We start from the raw sequence: 12,374 nt of genomic DNA, 5'->3' as shown, positions 1-12,374 counted from the left end.
CCCCCGCCCCCCCCTTTCCTCCCTGTCTGTTCGGTTCGGCTTAAACGGTTTCGTGGTTCGGTTCAACCGGCTTGAGTTTGACACTCTTGAACCGAACCGTTGCTGATTGTTATCCATGAAATGCCCCTCCTGCGTTTCCTTACATGAATGAATGAATGCCAGAAACCCGTTCTTCAGACACATGGTTATCTCTTCCCCACTTTCGGACCATGGCCATAAAAACTCTTGTTCGCGTTCATGGTCAACGTGTTCACAATTACAATCCCCTCACGGAACACACATACAAAGATCCGAAAAGACACATTGCAACAAGAACATTCTGTGTGCTAGTTATGGAAACAAACGGTTTTGATGATGGGATGCAACACACTTTGTTTCATGTTACATTTGATCGATTCCTTTGCAAAAAAACGTGGCCTTTTTGCATTCCGTAAGTATCATGACATAGGGGAAAATGTGGAGGCTCATGCTTCACGGATTATGTTACATAGTGTTGCAATGAGCTGCAAAACTCTATGGAGAAACTAGACATTCAACCTGAAAAGAGTTTTGGCCTAATCTACATGTCCCCATATTGAAGAGGAAGATACTTGAGAGAAGAATGGTGTTCCTACTTCGCAAATATAGGGAATGACAACATCCTTGGATTTTTCACTTGGCCAAGTTTACTTATATAACACTCATTCACATGAATAATACACAAATGTCGTTTATTACACTGCATCAAGTTCGATGGCGTGTCGTTTTTGTTTTTGAATCATGTCCAAGCTATAAATTCATAATGTTTGTAAGGTTTCAAATTTAGATGATCTCCTCAAGATTTCAACATGAGGATAAAAAAAATTTTACACATTGGTCAATACATAACACCACCTATGAGCTTCGCATTATTTACATTTGCGAGAATGATGACGTCAAGGCATACAAAATCAATGGTCTTTCTGAAAGAATGATATGTGTTTGTCTTGTTATGCAAGTCCAGCCTTTATCTTCTCCAAAACCTCAACAATCTTGATAAAAGTTGGTCTCGTGTCCTTGTCATGATTCCAACAACCTTTTATTAACCTAAACCAAAAAAACAAATGAGATCTATGTTAGAACAAATCATTTCAGATTTTGCTTTTATAGGATAGGCTAACATATATACATATACTTAAAACCTGACAAACAAATGAGATATATATTGGAAACAACTATCTTGTTAACATTTTTATTTTGAGAGGCAAAAAGGCATAAATGAGTTAATACATTGGAAAGAGATTATGTAAGTTTTGACTTCATTTTATTTGAGAGGGGAAAAGAAGCTGGCATATATACTCTTTCATATTTGGTGGATAGGTCTTTGCATTCATTTCGGGTCGATCCCCTTTTGATGCAGCCTTTGCTGCAGAATATGGTTCGATGACATGGAAAGGCCGCACACCCTCAAACATCTGGTTATAAAAATAAATTATAAATTATAAATCGCAACACATATTATGTTAACTTTGAAACTCCGAAATATCCCAGTTTTCCTTTATTTTGTCATGCCCCCGAGTTTCCATTATTTCCAAGTGCCTTGTTCATGCCCTCAAAACAGAAAGTCTATGAACTGTTTGAGCCGATTATATGACCAAATCCTCCTTTTTCCCTCTTTTCAAGGGTTGATCAAGGGCATTTGGGAGATAGCAAAACCCTGGGGGAATTTATGGAGATAAAAGAACCTCTAGAGATATGGTGTTTTTTTCTCATGTTTTACCCGTATTCTTTGCACAGATTGATGGATTTGATCAATTCAGTAAGTGAATAATGATGGATTATATTTACCTCGAATAGTATCATTCCAAATGAAAATACATCAACCTTCATATCATATGCTTTATGCATGAAGACCTCTGGAGCCATGTACCGGTCTAAAACACAAAAACAATGACATATTAAAAGAATTCAAACATTATGGTATCATTCTGTTTTCTCGCACACAGTAATGCAACATCTAGTAAAATCTTAATGGGTAATAATAAATCATCAGCTATTAAAACCAAGCAAGAGGTCATAACTCAGGTTTGATCCACAAAGAACAAGTTATCTGAGATAAGCTCATGGTTGTAGATTACTTACAACTGCCAGTTTCCCCAGTCAATTTGTATACTTCATGTAAACTTTTGACCTTAATCAGCTTGCTTAATCCAAAGTCACCAACTTTCAGATGTTGATTCTCTACAAGCAAAACATTTCTGCATCAAGCCAATAAAATCAATACCATTAGGGAGTGAATTATTCTGACTGAGACCTAAAGAATGCAATTAACTTATTTTCCCAAGAAAACCCGAAATTTCTGTTATTCCCCAAATGCCCCGATCAACCCCTGAAAGAGAGAAAATGAGGATGAACTGAGCATAGTATTTGCTCAAATAGCCATTAAAGAGAGAAAAGGGGATGAATTGACCATTTGATTAATCGAGGGGGATGTTGAACAAGAGAATTTAAAGAAATAACAGAATATCCAGGGGCATGGGAGGAAATAAAGAAAAATGTGGAGTTTCTCCCTTAACTTTATGTGACTCACCGAGGCTTCAAATCACGATGTATTATGATATCTGGTTCTCTGTGAAGATATGCCATGCCTCTGCATTTTCCAATAAAAGTTGCACCATAAGAAACGCACTAAAAATTAAATGAAACGTGCCTTGTTGCTAAAAGTGTTAAATCAAAAAAACACTTCACTGGGCAATGTCAAGAGCAAAGTTCACAGCCAATACTGCTGATAGTGCCCCCTTTCCTTTCATATAGGCATGCAAATCCCCCTATAAACTTAAAAAGAGGAAAACTTGAGGACTGCAAAAAATACTGGAGGGTGTAGGATTAAAATGTTGTCAGAATTAACTCACTGAGTGAAGATACTCCGTAACCAATTGAAGAGGTTTCTGGAGAGTCACAGCACCAAGAAATTGAACTATATTGGGATGCCGCAACTTCACAAGAAGGTCAACTTCATGCTTGAAATCCTCTCTGGCGCATATGTAAAGCATTGAATAAGTACCACATTCATCATAACCATCACTTTGCTTTTAGACCAATCAAATCCGGCATCCAAACATTTCAAGAAATTACCAATAACACTTCTTAACCAATTAGATTCTTGTCAAAAATGACCTTTCCAGACATCTGGATGCAGAAACTTTCAATTATGGCATAATAAAATGTATAGCAAGAGAAGGCAGAATTCAATTATGGTATAATCGAATGTATAGAAAGAGAAATAATGTTCTCACATGATCAATTGATCATCTGAAAGAGAAGGCAGAACTCTCTTAACTGCAACTGGAGTTCCACGCCAGAATGCTTTTCTAATCTCGCCAAAGGAACCCTGCATGCAACAACCACATAAATTCTTTGCCAATGAAATATTAAAATCAAGGTTTACTAAATGAAAGGCCATCTTGTCCAAACCTTTCCAATAATGACACTAGAGGAAAAATCAAGTTCATTTGGATCTATTTCCCAATCACACCTTTGGGGCAAAGGTGGAACTGCATCTTCTCCACCCAAACGTGAACCATGGGTTCCCTTTATCAGATCAACATAAACCACCAAAACAACAGCTATATTAATAATGCCAGTGTTCAGAAACTTTCTTGCGTATAAAAATGAAGAACATAAAAATAATTGGTATGCAATCTCTCTCATGAAGAAAATGAATTTACACCTACAAAAACCTGTGATTTCAAACAAGGTGATTGTCTAATAATCCTAACTTTCTTTCAAAGGATTATAGCACAATTATGTTGTGTGAGTGAGGAGATAGCATTATATTCTTATCACAAACTAGAACACGTAATGTACAAGAGCCAGGAAACTTATGATCAAACAAAATTGCACCTTGAAAGAAAAAAAGAAGATAATTTCAAGTGCTCACCAATATGCGACCACCTCTAGACTTTAGAAGTTCGATCATCTTTACATGTCCTCTATTTTCAGCATCTGCAAGAGGCTGCAGTACATAAATATTTAAGGTCAAGAAAGTTATACCTGTGAATTTCCCAGAAAAATATTATGTGTTAAATGGTAAATTATATCTCCCTTCTGCATTGAGAACACTTCTTAGTGGCTTCCACATATATGTTACCATTATGATGCAACTAGAGTAAATTCATAACAAGGAAAAATACCATTCTCCTCTTATTTTGCAAGAGAGAAAGAGAGATTTTCCTATGCCAGGATGAAGTTTTAACTTTTAAAAATGACATATAACAAGGTTTTCATGCATCAAGGTTTAACAATTTCTTTCGACTATTTGACTGCAACTACATGAGTGAAATTCTTCCATCTCATGATTTGATTTTACATGACTCGATTTGCAGCTTCATCATTATGGTGAAGCTACTTCAATCCTATATTCTACTTTCAAGTTGTTTTAAACATTTACACACTTGCTATTTTTCACAAGGTATTGATGATCATATTTAGGCCCTCCTCTTGGGTTGGTTCTGATCAAAAGGACATTCAGTTTGCAAAATTGATCCCCTAGTTACAATATGTCCCAAGACATAGCCTTCTAATGCCTAAATTTGACAGAAACAACAAACCAAAATTAAGCATTTAGCATTTAAATTACAACCAGAACATTTTCTATCAAGAAAAGGATTCACTGAACCCTAGACTTAGCTGGGCTGGAGTCTGGACCATAAAAACCTATCCCTTCCAAATTCTTCAATGTAATCAATTAACGTACCAGCATCTAACCCATCAACTATAACTTTCACAAAAGGTCCCATTCATTGATTACCATAACCTCATATGTGAGTTCACCTTACTCACATACATCCGAAAACTGATCTATGCAAAGAAAGTGTCATTCTTAGTCGGTTTGTAAAGGAACAAAGTCAGCCTGTTGGATGAGTGTTCAGTGTCCAAAAGGAACAAGTGTGAACACCATCACAAAAAGGGGGCTCAAGCCTCCTTTATGTATAATGACCATCACTAGCAACAAAGCTAGTGGAGTACCAATGAGGTCATGATAGAACAAGATCACAGCAAAGGGTGAGGCCAGATGGTATGGGACATACGGTTTTACCGCTGTTATACCTTTTCCTCAGATGCTGGCCGCACCACAGGGGCAATCATACCAAATGTTTTTCCCAGTTCTATTTTTTCTTGCATATCCTATTTTTTCCAGATTCTTCCTGCAGCTATTTCTTCTTCACATTCTCTTTGTCAAGTCTTTTCCTAGAACCACATTCTTAATTTTGAGCTCATTACTCTCCTCTAATTCAATTTCCTCTCTGCCTTTTACATTAATCTAATCGATCTTATTGATTATCAAGTCCATTGAAACTTAATTTTTGGAATATTTGTATGCTTCATTTTTCCTACCGTACTTAGAATATTGTATTGTTAATTCTTACATTAACATAAAAACACCATGCACATTCCATATCAGTATGCCCAAGCGACATTGATATATATGCTCCCTATTAAGCATAGGGGTGATCTTAAGTAAAAATCATGATCCACATAATACCCCTCTCCATCAGCCTATAACAGAGGATATTCTCTTGTATTATTATTTTTAGGATCCCATAGTTAATGATAATAAGTTTCCAAGGACTCCCTCCTCTCTCTCTCTCTCTCTCTCCTTGTCTGTCTTCTAGGCAGTTTACACTCTAGCATAAAAGTCATAAATTTGAGAAAGCCCAATTTTTTAACGTGTCGATGGACTTAGCCCCATTCCAGAGATCATATTCAGATTCTCTCAATCAAAACATAAAAACATTAAAGAAAACACACACACACACAACACTCCTACCGAATTCCCCCACCGATCCTGCGCATTGACGGGGGCTTGGTGTTCAAGAAGGATTGTGGCAACATCGATACATCCTCGGAAGGCAGCCACATGCAGGGCCGTACGACCATCGTAGTCCTGCGCAAACACAAGGTTCTGATCCTGTTGCAAAAGACGAGAAACGGCATCTTTGTCATCGTTCCGAGTGTGCCAGAAGAGTTGGGTGGTGAGGGAGATTTGGGATCGGATGGTATCAGGTGAATCAGGGATCCCTCTTTCCTTCTCTTTTTGATCTCTTTCTCTTTGATCTTGATCTTCTTCTTGCTGTTGTTTCTGCAACTCGCAATGAACAGAGCTTGAGGTGCGTACGGAGGGAGAGAGGGGGCAACATGAATATGCCATACTCTCTCTCTCTCTCTCTCTCTCTCTCGCTCTCTCTCTCTCTCTGTCTCTGTCTCTGTCTCTGTCTCTGTCTCTCTATTCTTCAGACCAGGAAACAGAGTCATGGAGTAAGTCAATCCTTAAAAACACAAATTCTTTGGGCGGTTTGTGTGTTCACACCTGGAGTGAACTAAAGTGTCAATCCTTAAAAGCACAAATTCTTTGGGCGGTTTGTGTTCACACCTGGCCTGGACTAAACTTTCTTCGTGCACTCTTCGGCTACGCGTATCTGTACCCATCACCCCCCCCCCATCTGTCTGTCTGTCTGTCTCATTGAACTAAACTTTCTATGCCATATGTAAAACCCGTCGCCCCTGTCTGTCTCGTATATCACAATCGGCCTCCAGTTTATTGTTGTTTGTTGTCGCGTCAATTCGCACACACACGTGTTAAGGCTTGAGCCGGACCACTCAGGCACCTCAACCACGAAAAGATGGCTCGCGCCCCTATAATGGTGCTTGTCCATGAGCGGTTTGCAGGACTTGCTATTTTAATGTGGACTTCTGGGAAAACCTCCACATTGCGTTTATGGTACACTTTTGTGGGTGCACACACTGCATATATAAGGGACCATGTGACGTTTTGTACGTCTTCTAAGTGATTGCGTTTCAATGCTATGCATAATACGTAATATACTCGAATGCATTGGCAAACATTCTTTTTTGTACGAATGCGTATGTTCTCTTAACATTCTTATGTTTTTTTATTACACTGTTTACCTTAACATTCATACCCTAATTTTTTTTAATTTTATAATAAATATTGAATACAAAAGTATGGTATTTACCATACTTCAAGGGTGTTTACCATACTCGAATGATTGAAACATTCTTGGTTGGGAATGCACGTATGGTACGTATGGTTCATACTATGAGGATGTGCTTGTAATGAATAGTTTTTGTTTTTTAATGTGTTACGTGCATTCGTGCATGCACGTGTAAGTGTACTTGACACTTGTATGTATAGGTTTGTGTGTGTGTGTTGAATGTGTAAGTGTTTGTTGTATAGTTGTGTTATGTGAATATGAGTGGATATGTACAATGTGTGCCCATTGTCTTTGAATAATTGTGTGTATTTTTGTGTTATATACAAAAGTACATGTCGGAGTTTGTGTGCATGTGTGTGTCTTAAACTAAAATCCTATGGGATGAACCCATATTTTCATAGGAAGGGGAGGGAGAAGTATTTCAGGAATGTAAAGTCCCCTTCCACTCCATTAGTTGAAGGCATAGATTGACCCATGCATGATATTCGTGGTATTCTCCATCTGTAATGTTCATAATATTTGAGAATACAAAATGACCCCCAGAATATTACAGAACCATTCGTTTATTTATTTATTATTTAAAAAAATAAATTTTTTACATCTATTATTAAAATATTATTAGTGTGAGGTCCCATTTTTAATGTTATCAAATTTTGTGGGAGAGTAAAAAGTGGGGGATTAATGAACCTTTATTTATTTATTTATTTTATGAAAAATAAAACAAATACTTTTAAGTTTTACATCAATTATAAAATTTTATTAGTGTGAGTCCCATTTTTAATGTTAGATAAACATATCAAATTTTGTGAGAGAGTAAAAAATGGGAAATCAATGAACCTTTTATTTATTTATATTGTTTTATGAAAAAATAAAACAAATACTTTCAAGTTTAGGGTTTAGGGTTTAAGCCTAAGCCTACTTTTTAATGTGAAGTAAAATATCCCCTTCTTATTGTCAAAGTCCTCTTTGTTATATGATATATGATATATCTATGAAACTAAAAAGTAGGAACTTTATGAATTTTTTGTTTTTTAACGAATATTTTTTCATGCATTCATATGCATTCGTTTGGTAACCTCCACGAATGCGAACTTGTAGGTTTGGCCCTCAGAGGGGAATAATGTGAAGAGTGGAAAAAGGCCTCCAAACGTGGAGCCCAGGCTTAGTAATACGAAGTTGTAGGTCTAAGTTCTAACATTAATGGGCTTAGGTTGTCAACTTTTCCTATCTCTCATCAAATTCCTTTTTACCATAAAAATCACTCCAATGCTAAGAATCTTGAGGTAATTTTTTTTTCCTATAAACCTCATGAAAGTGGATCAACATTAGTGCCATTCACTCAAAATGTACATTTAGATCTTGCCTCGCTCAAATTTTAGCCCAATTTGAGACTTTCCGCTTAGTACTCAGATTTTTGAGCTGGAAATTTTGCCATGATCCTTATTCACCCCAAAGCACCAAGCACCTAGTGTACAATTCTTTCAAATATACAAGTAGGTTAAAATACTATCGTAGATGTAATTCCTACATTTTACAATAAATTGAAGGGAGGATAAAAATCAAACGAAGATAGTATAAATCCTTTACAATAATTAACCTTTTGAAATAGGCTCTGACATCAAGATAAAGATGAATATCAAGGGGATATCGTTGAGTTTTGGCATGGTGACTAGTCTTCAATTAACGGCTGGAATAACGAACCCAACAATGAGCCCTCTTGCTCATTATGTGTGTGTGTGTGCATGCGTGCATTGTAGCTCAACTTTTCAATCATTAGTCTTATCGATGCTTGAACCGTTAACCTTATTGTTCAAGCAGTTTGATCTCGAACTTATCATAAACATTATATTCTAATGTTTTTCTCCCTCTACACACATAACATCATGACATCTTGGGCATGAATATATATATATATATGGCAAAGTGTTGTAACAATCATTCCCTTGTATTAGAGTGTGCGTATTTTTGACACATAACTAATTAGTAAACAAAATATAAGGATTTATAGACCAAAGAAAGGAAAGAGTGGTGTCAAATCACATGACCCCCCCCTAGCGATGGCATGTGATAGACTTGAACCTTTCAATGTCTCATATAATTGAGTGTTGATGTGGATCATCCATTGGTTTCCACTAGGATCACATGTGCGTAGCAAACAAGAGTTATAGCTACACCGACATAGTCTTGACATAGGTCAAGCCTCCTTTCATAAGGGAGTAGCTAACCTTCTCATATAGGCTAAAACTTGTTGAGCGGACAAGCTCAACCGGATCCGGATTGACTGAACAAGCCAGAGTCGGATCGGAGTCCGGAACGAAGAACCGGATCGATGTCCAAATGGTATCCGGAACCAGGAGCTAGATCGGAGAGCCAGATCAGATTGTAACTTGTAGGCCGTTAGAGGCCTACGAATCTAGCCTAGTATGTAGGCATATTTCCATAGATTGACCCATGTGTGATATGCGTGGTATTCGACATCTGCAATATTCGTAGTATTCGAGAATATAAAATTGCTCCAAGAATATTATAAAACCATTTGTTTATTGAAAATAAATTTACATAATAAAAATGATTCAATTCACTTAAAAAGAATAGGAAAAATCACCAATTAATAGAAACATGGAAGGTCTTCAAAATCACACTAACATAAGAAAGAAAAGTTTTAATTAAAGCGATTATGAGCCGTTATATTCTAATTTCTAATTTCTAGGTTCTAGCTTCTAACTTCTAACTTCTAAGTAATGCTTTGAAATTTAAGAGTCTATGCACTATCACATTCATCATCCGTATCTTCAAGCTCATCCCTAATGTCCTTATGAGCTTCATTTTCATCAATAGCTTGATTTTGCATTCTCAAAAGTCTCTCATCATCTTCTTCTTTGTTGATCATATCTAATGTTGCTTCAATTAGGCATAATCCCCTTTCCTTTATTCTTCTAATGAGACAATGATTTGTATGTATGTAAACCAATTTCTCAACATGAGCATGAGTCAATCTATTTCTTTTTTTTGTATGTATCGATGAGAATGTACTCCAATTTCTTTCACAAGAAGATGCACATGAACCTTGAGAAAGCACACGAATTGCAAGCCTTTTTAAGTTTGGAGTGCTTGCTCCAAATGTTTCCCACCACTTAATTGCATCATGCATTCTAGTTGGATCATTTGCCATAGGAACTTGAAATGAACTCTTTTGTTGAGTTTATAAGCATAGAATTCATCTAATAAAATACCACATAAAGGTATATCACCATTAGTATACCGCATAATAGTTTCCATCCAACTTGTGTTCAGCTTCTCATCAATATCTTGAATTTTTTCTCTCCAAATTGGATGCAAAATAAAGCTAGTTGCATGTGATGGTGAATGTAGCATTGTCCATCCCCAAATTTCATCAAGCAATAAACGATCTACATCTTCAATGTGGTTTATTTCTTCTATCATACAATGAGTACATTCATAAATTAAACCCATGGTTGCACCTTCTCTATCCGCCAATCTAAGAACTTTTAGGATAGGCTTGCATATCTTTACGATCTTCTTTATATTTGCCCAAAAAGAAGCATCAAGTACAATTGAAACTATTTCTTCTCCTAGTTGTGTTTTTGATCCTTTCCATTGACACCATTGTTCACTAACCACCATTCTTCTTAATCCACCTTTGACTTTGTCATCCAATAAGTTTGACAACATGATAAAACTATAGGCAAATCTAGTAGTGGAAGGCTTTAACAATTCTTTCTCACTAAACTTACAAAACATTGCCAAATAATATTGTTTTCGTGTAATAAACACGATTACCTTTGTAGCTAATTTCAAAACATCATGAACCCAAGCACATTTTCCAATATCTTCAAACAAAAAATCGATGCAATGACATGCGCATCTGGTAAAAAAGATCATGGGCCACTCTTTCTCTAACATCCTCCCAGCCACTACACAATTAGTTGCATTGTCCATACACCATTTGATGGGCCAATATCAAGAATAACATCCTTTAAAATCTTAAAGATATACTCTCCCGATTGATATTCTCCACTAGTGTCAACTTATTTCAGAAACACAATGCCATACGCAGAAGTAGCCATGACATTAATTATTGGTCTATTCTTGGTATCTGACCAACCATCGCTCACAACAGTGCATCCAATAGTTTTCCATTTTTCTCTAATTTGCATAATCTCATTTTCAACATATTTCACCTCTTCATTCAAGTGCCTTTTGCGCAATTGATAAGGAGATGGTGGCTCATAAGATGGCCCAACAAGTGCCACAACTTTTATTAATTCACGAAAATATATACTTCCCACTTTTACATCCGGTATATCCTCTACAAAAAAAAACCTCATGATTGCTTCATCAGCATTTTTATCAAGTTGCTTTTGCCATAACATATTCAAAGGTTCAACATTGTCTACTTTCATCTTTTTACTTGTTGATGCATTACCAAACGATGATGAAGACATTTCATTGATAGATGTTGATTCCACATTCATATCAACATTTGTGCTACAATTTTCAGCATTGCATTCCATTGATGACTCATCATTCATGTCAACATTTGCACAACCAGATACCATTTTTTGCACTTCAACTTTTATAACAACATCAATTTGACGGCATTTGTCAACACCTAAACCTTCCAAGCCCAACAAGTGAGCTCTGATTCGAAAGGGGCCACCAACAAATACATGGTGACAATGATTGCATTGAACAACAGGCATACCCTTATCATGTTTTCTCAAAACGGCCACATGATTCCATTCGAAGCTCTTTTGTTTCACCATTTGGTAAATTAACCTTCAGCTGATCCTGAAAGAGATTAATTTGATACCTAAAAATGAATTAAAACCTTTCTTATCCAAAATCTTCATTAATCCTACCTCTAATTAAAATTTATTATGATTGCATAATCCTACAATGCTAGCATGAATAAATCACAGAAGATTGGACAACATTGAGATGAGAAGAGAGACTTAATGAGACCCTAATTTTTAGGGAAAAAATTTAAGAGACTTTTGATCCAAAATCTTCATTAATCCGGCCTCTAATTAAAATCTAATTAAGTTTGGATGATCCTACAATGCCTCTAATTAAAATCTAATCTTATGATCATTGCATGAATAAATCATGGATTATTGGACAACTAAGAAGAGAGACTTATCGAGTTTTGCCCAAACCCTAATTTTCTTTACGAAATATATAGAAAGAGGTCTCAAATAGAATGCCTCCACGACCAATTTACTCGGGATACTATGACTAAATTATGCAACAAAATACACTATATTAAATGACCCAATTGATAAAAAAACCCATAGGCTATAGCATATTCATAATCCATGCAATTATTTTCAATATGTTTTCATCACCATAGCTCCTAACATCTTCATATTCCATGGA

The 12,374-nt window shown here is 36.2% G+C and overlaps 3 protein-coding genes across 3 annotated transcripts; all 3 read right to left on the bottom strand.

The window, feature by feature from the left end:
* Window positions 1-771: 771 nt before the first annotated feature.
* Window positions 772-6,262, bottom strand: LOC147859184 (serine/threonine-protein kinase VIK-like). Its single transcript, XM_087325927.1, has 11 exons — window positions 5,789-6,262; window positions 3,899-3,973; window positions 3,433-3,549; window positions 3,255-3,349; window positions 2,871-2,991; window positions 2,707-2,786; window positions 2,549-2,608; window positions 2,101-2,216; window positions 1,807-1,892; window positions 1,318-1,433; window positions 772-1,065 (listed from the first exon to the last, which is right to left on the bottom strand). The coding sequence occupies exons 1-11, from the start codon at window positions 6,167-6,169 to the stop codon at window positions 969-971; spliced, it is 1,344 nt and encodes a 447-aa protein (XP_087182053.1). The 5' UTR covers window positions 6,170-6,262; the 3' UTR covers window positions 772-968.
* A 3,473-nt stretch (window positions 6,263-9,735) lies between these two features.
* On the bottom strand, window positions 9,736-10,736 carry LOC147859183 (uncharacterized). Its single transcript, XM_087326291.1, has 2 exons — window positions 10,237-10,736; window positions 9,736-10,168 (listed from the first exon to the last, which is right to left on the bottom strand). The coding sequence occupies exons 1-2, from the start codon at window positions 10,734-10,736 to the stop codon at window positions 9,736-9,738; spliced, it is 933 nt and encodes a 310-aa protein (XP_087182417.1).
* A 287-nt stretch (window positions 10,737-11,023) lies between these two features.
* LOC147859182 (uncharacterized) lies at window positions 11,024-11,698 on the bottom strand. Its single transcript, XM_087326290.1, has one exon. The coding sequence runs from the start codon at window positions 11,696-11,698 to the stop codon at window positions 11,024-11,026; it is 675 nt and encodes a 224-aa protein (XP_087182416.1).
* Window positions 11,699-12,374: the final 676 nt, after the last annotated feature.

Source organism: Azolla caroliniana, unplaced genomic scaffold, assembly GCF_043228905.1.
Source record: "Azolla caroliniana isolate FFs.n. ecotype wild unplaced genomic scaffold, voAzoCaro1.0.p SCAF_10, whole genome shotgun sequence".
Taxonomy (NCBI): domain Eukaryota; kingdom Viridiplantae; phylum Streptophyta; class Polypodiopsida; order Salviniales; family Salviniaceae; genus Azolla; species Azolla caroliniana.
The sequence above is the reverse complement of the archived record's forward strand: the minus strand, read 5'-3'. Positions and strand labels throughout refer to the sequence as shown.

Coding starts and splice junctions, on each gene's coding strand:
- LOC147859183 (XM_087326291.1), bottom strand. CDS start 10,736: ATGTTTTGTAAGTTTAGTGAGAAAGAATTGTTAAAGCCTTCCACTACT. Junction 10,169..10,236: donor TGGATGGAAACTATTATGCG/GTATACTAATGG, acceptor ATAAACTCAACA/AAAGAGTTCATTTCAAGTTC.
- LOC147859184 (XM_087325927.1), bottom strand. CDS start 6,169: ATGGCATATTCATGTTGCCCCCTCTCTCCCTCCGTACGCACCTCAAGC. Junction 2,217..2,548: donor CATCGTGATTTGAAGCCTCG/GTGAGTCACATA, acceptor GGCTTGATGCAG/AAATGTTTTGCTTGTAGAGA. Junction 1,893..2,100: donor GACTGGGGAAACTGGCAGTT/GTAAGTAATCTA, acceptor TTTGTGTTTTAG/ACCGGTACATGGCTCCAGAG.
- LOC147859182 (XM_087326290.1), bottom strand. CDS start 11,698: ATGCCTGTTGTTCAATGCAATCATTGTCACCATGTATTTGTTGGTGGC.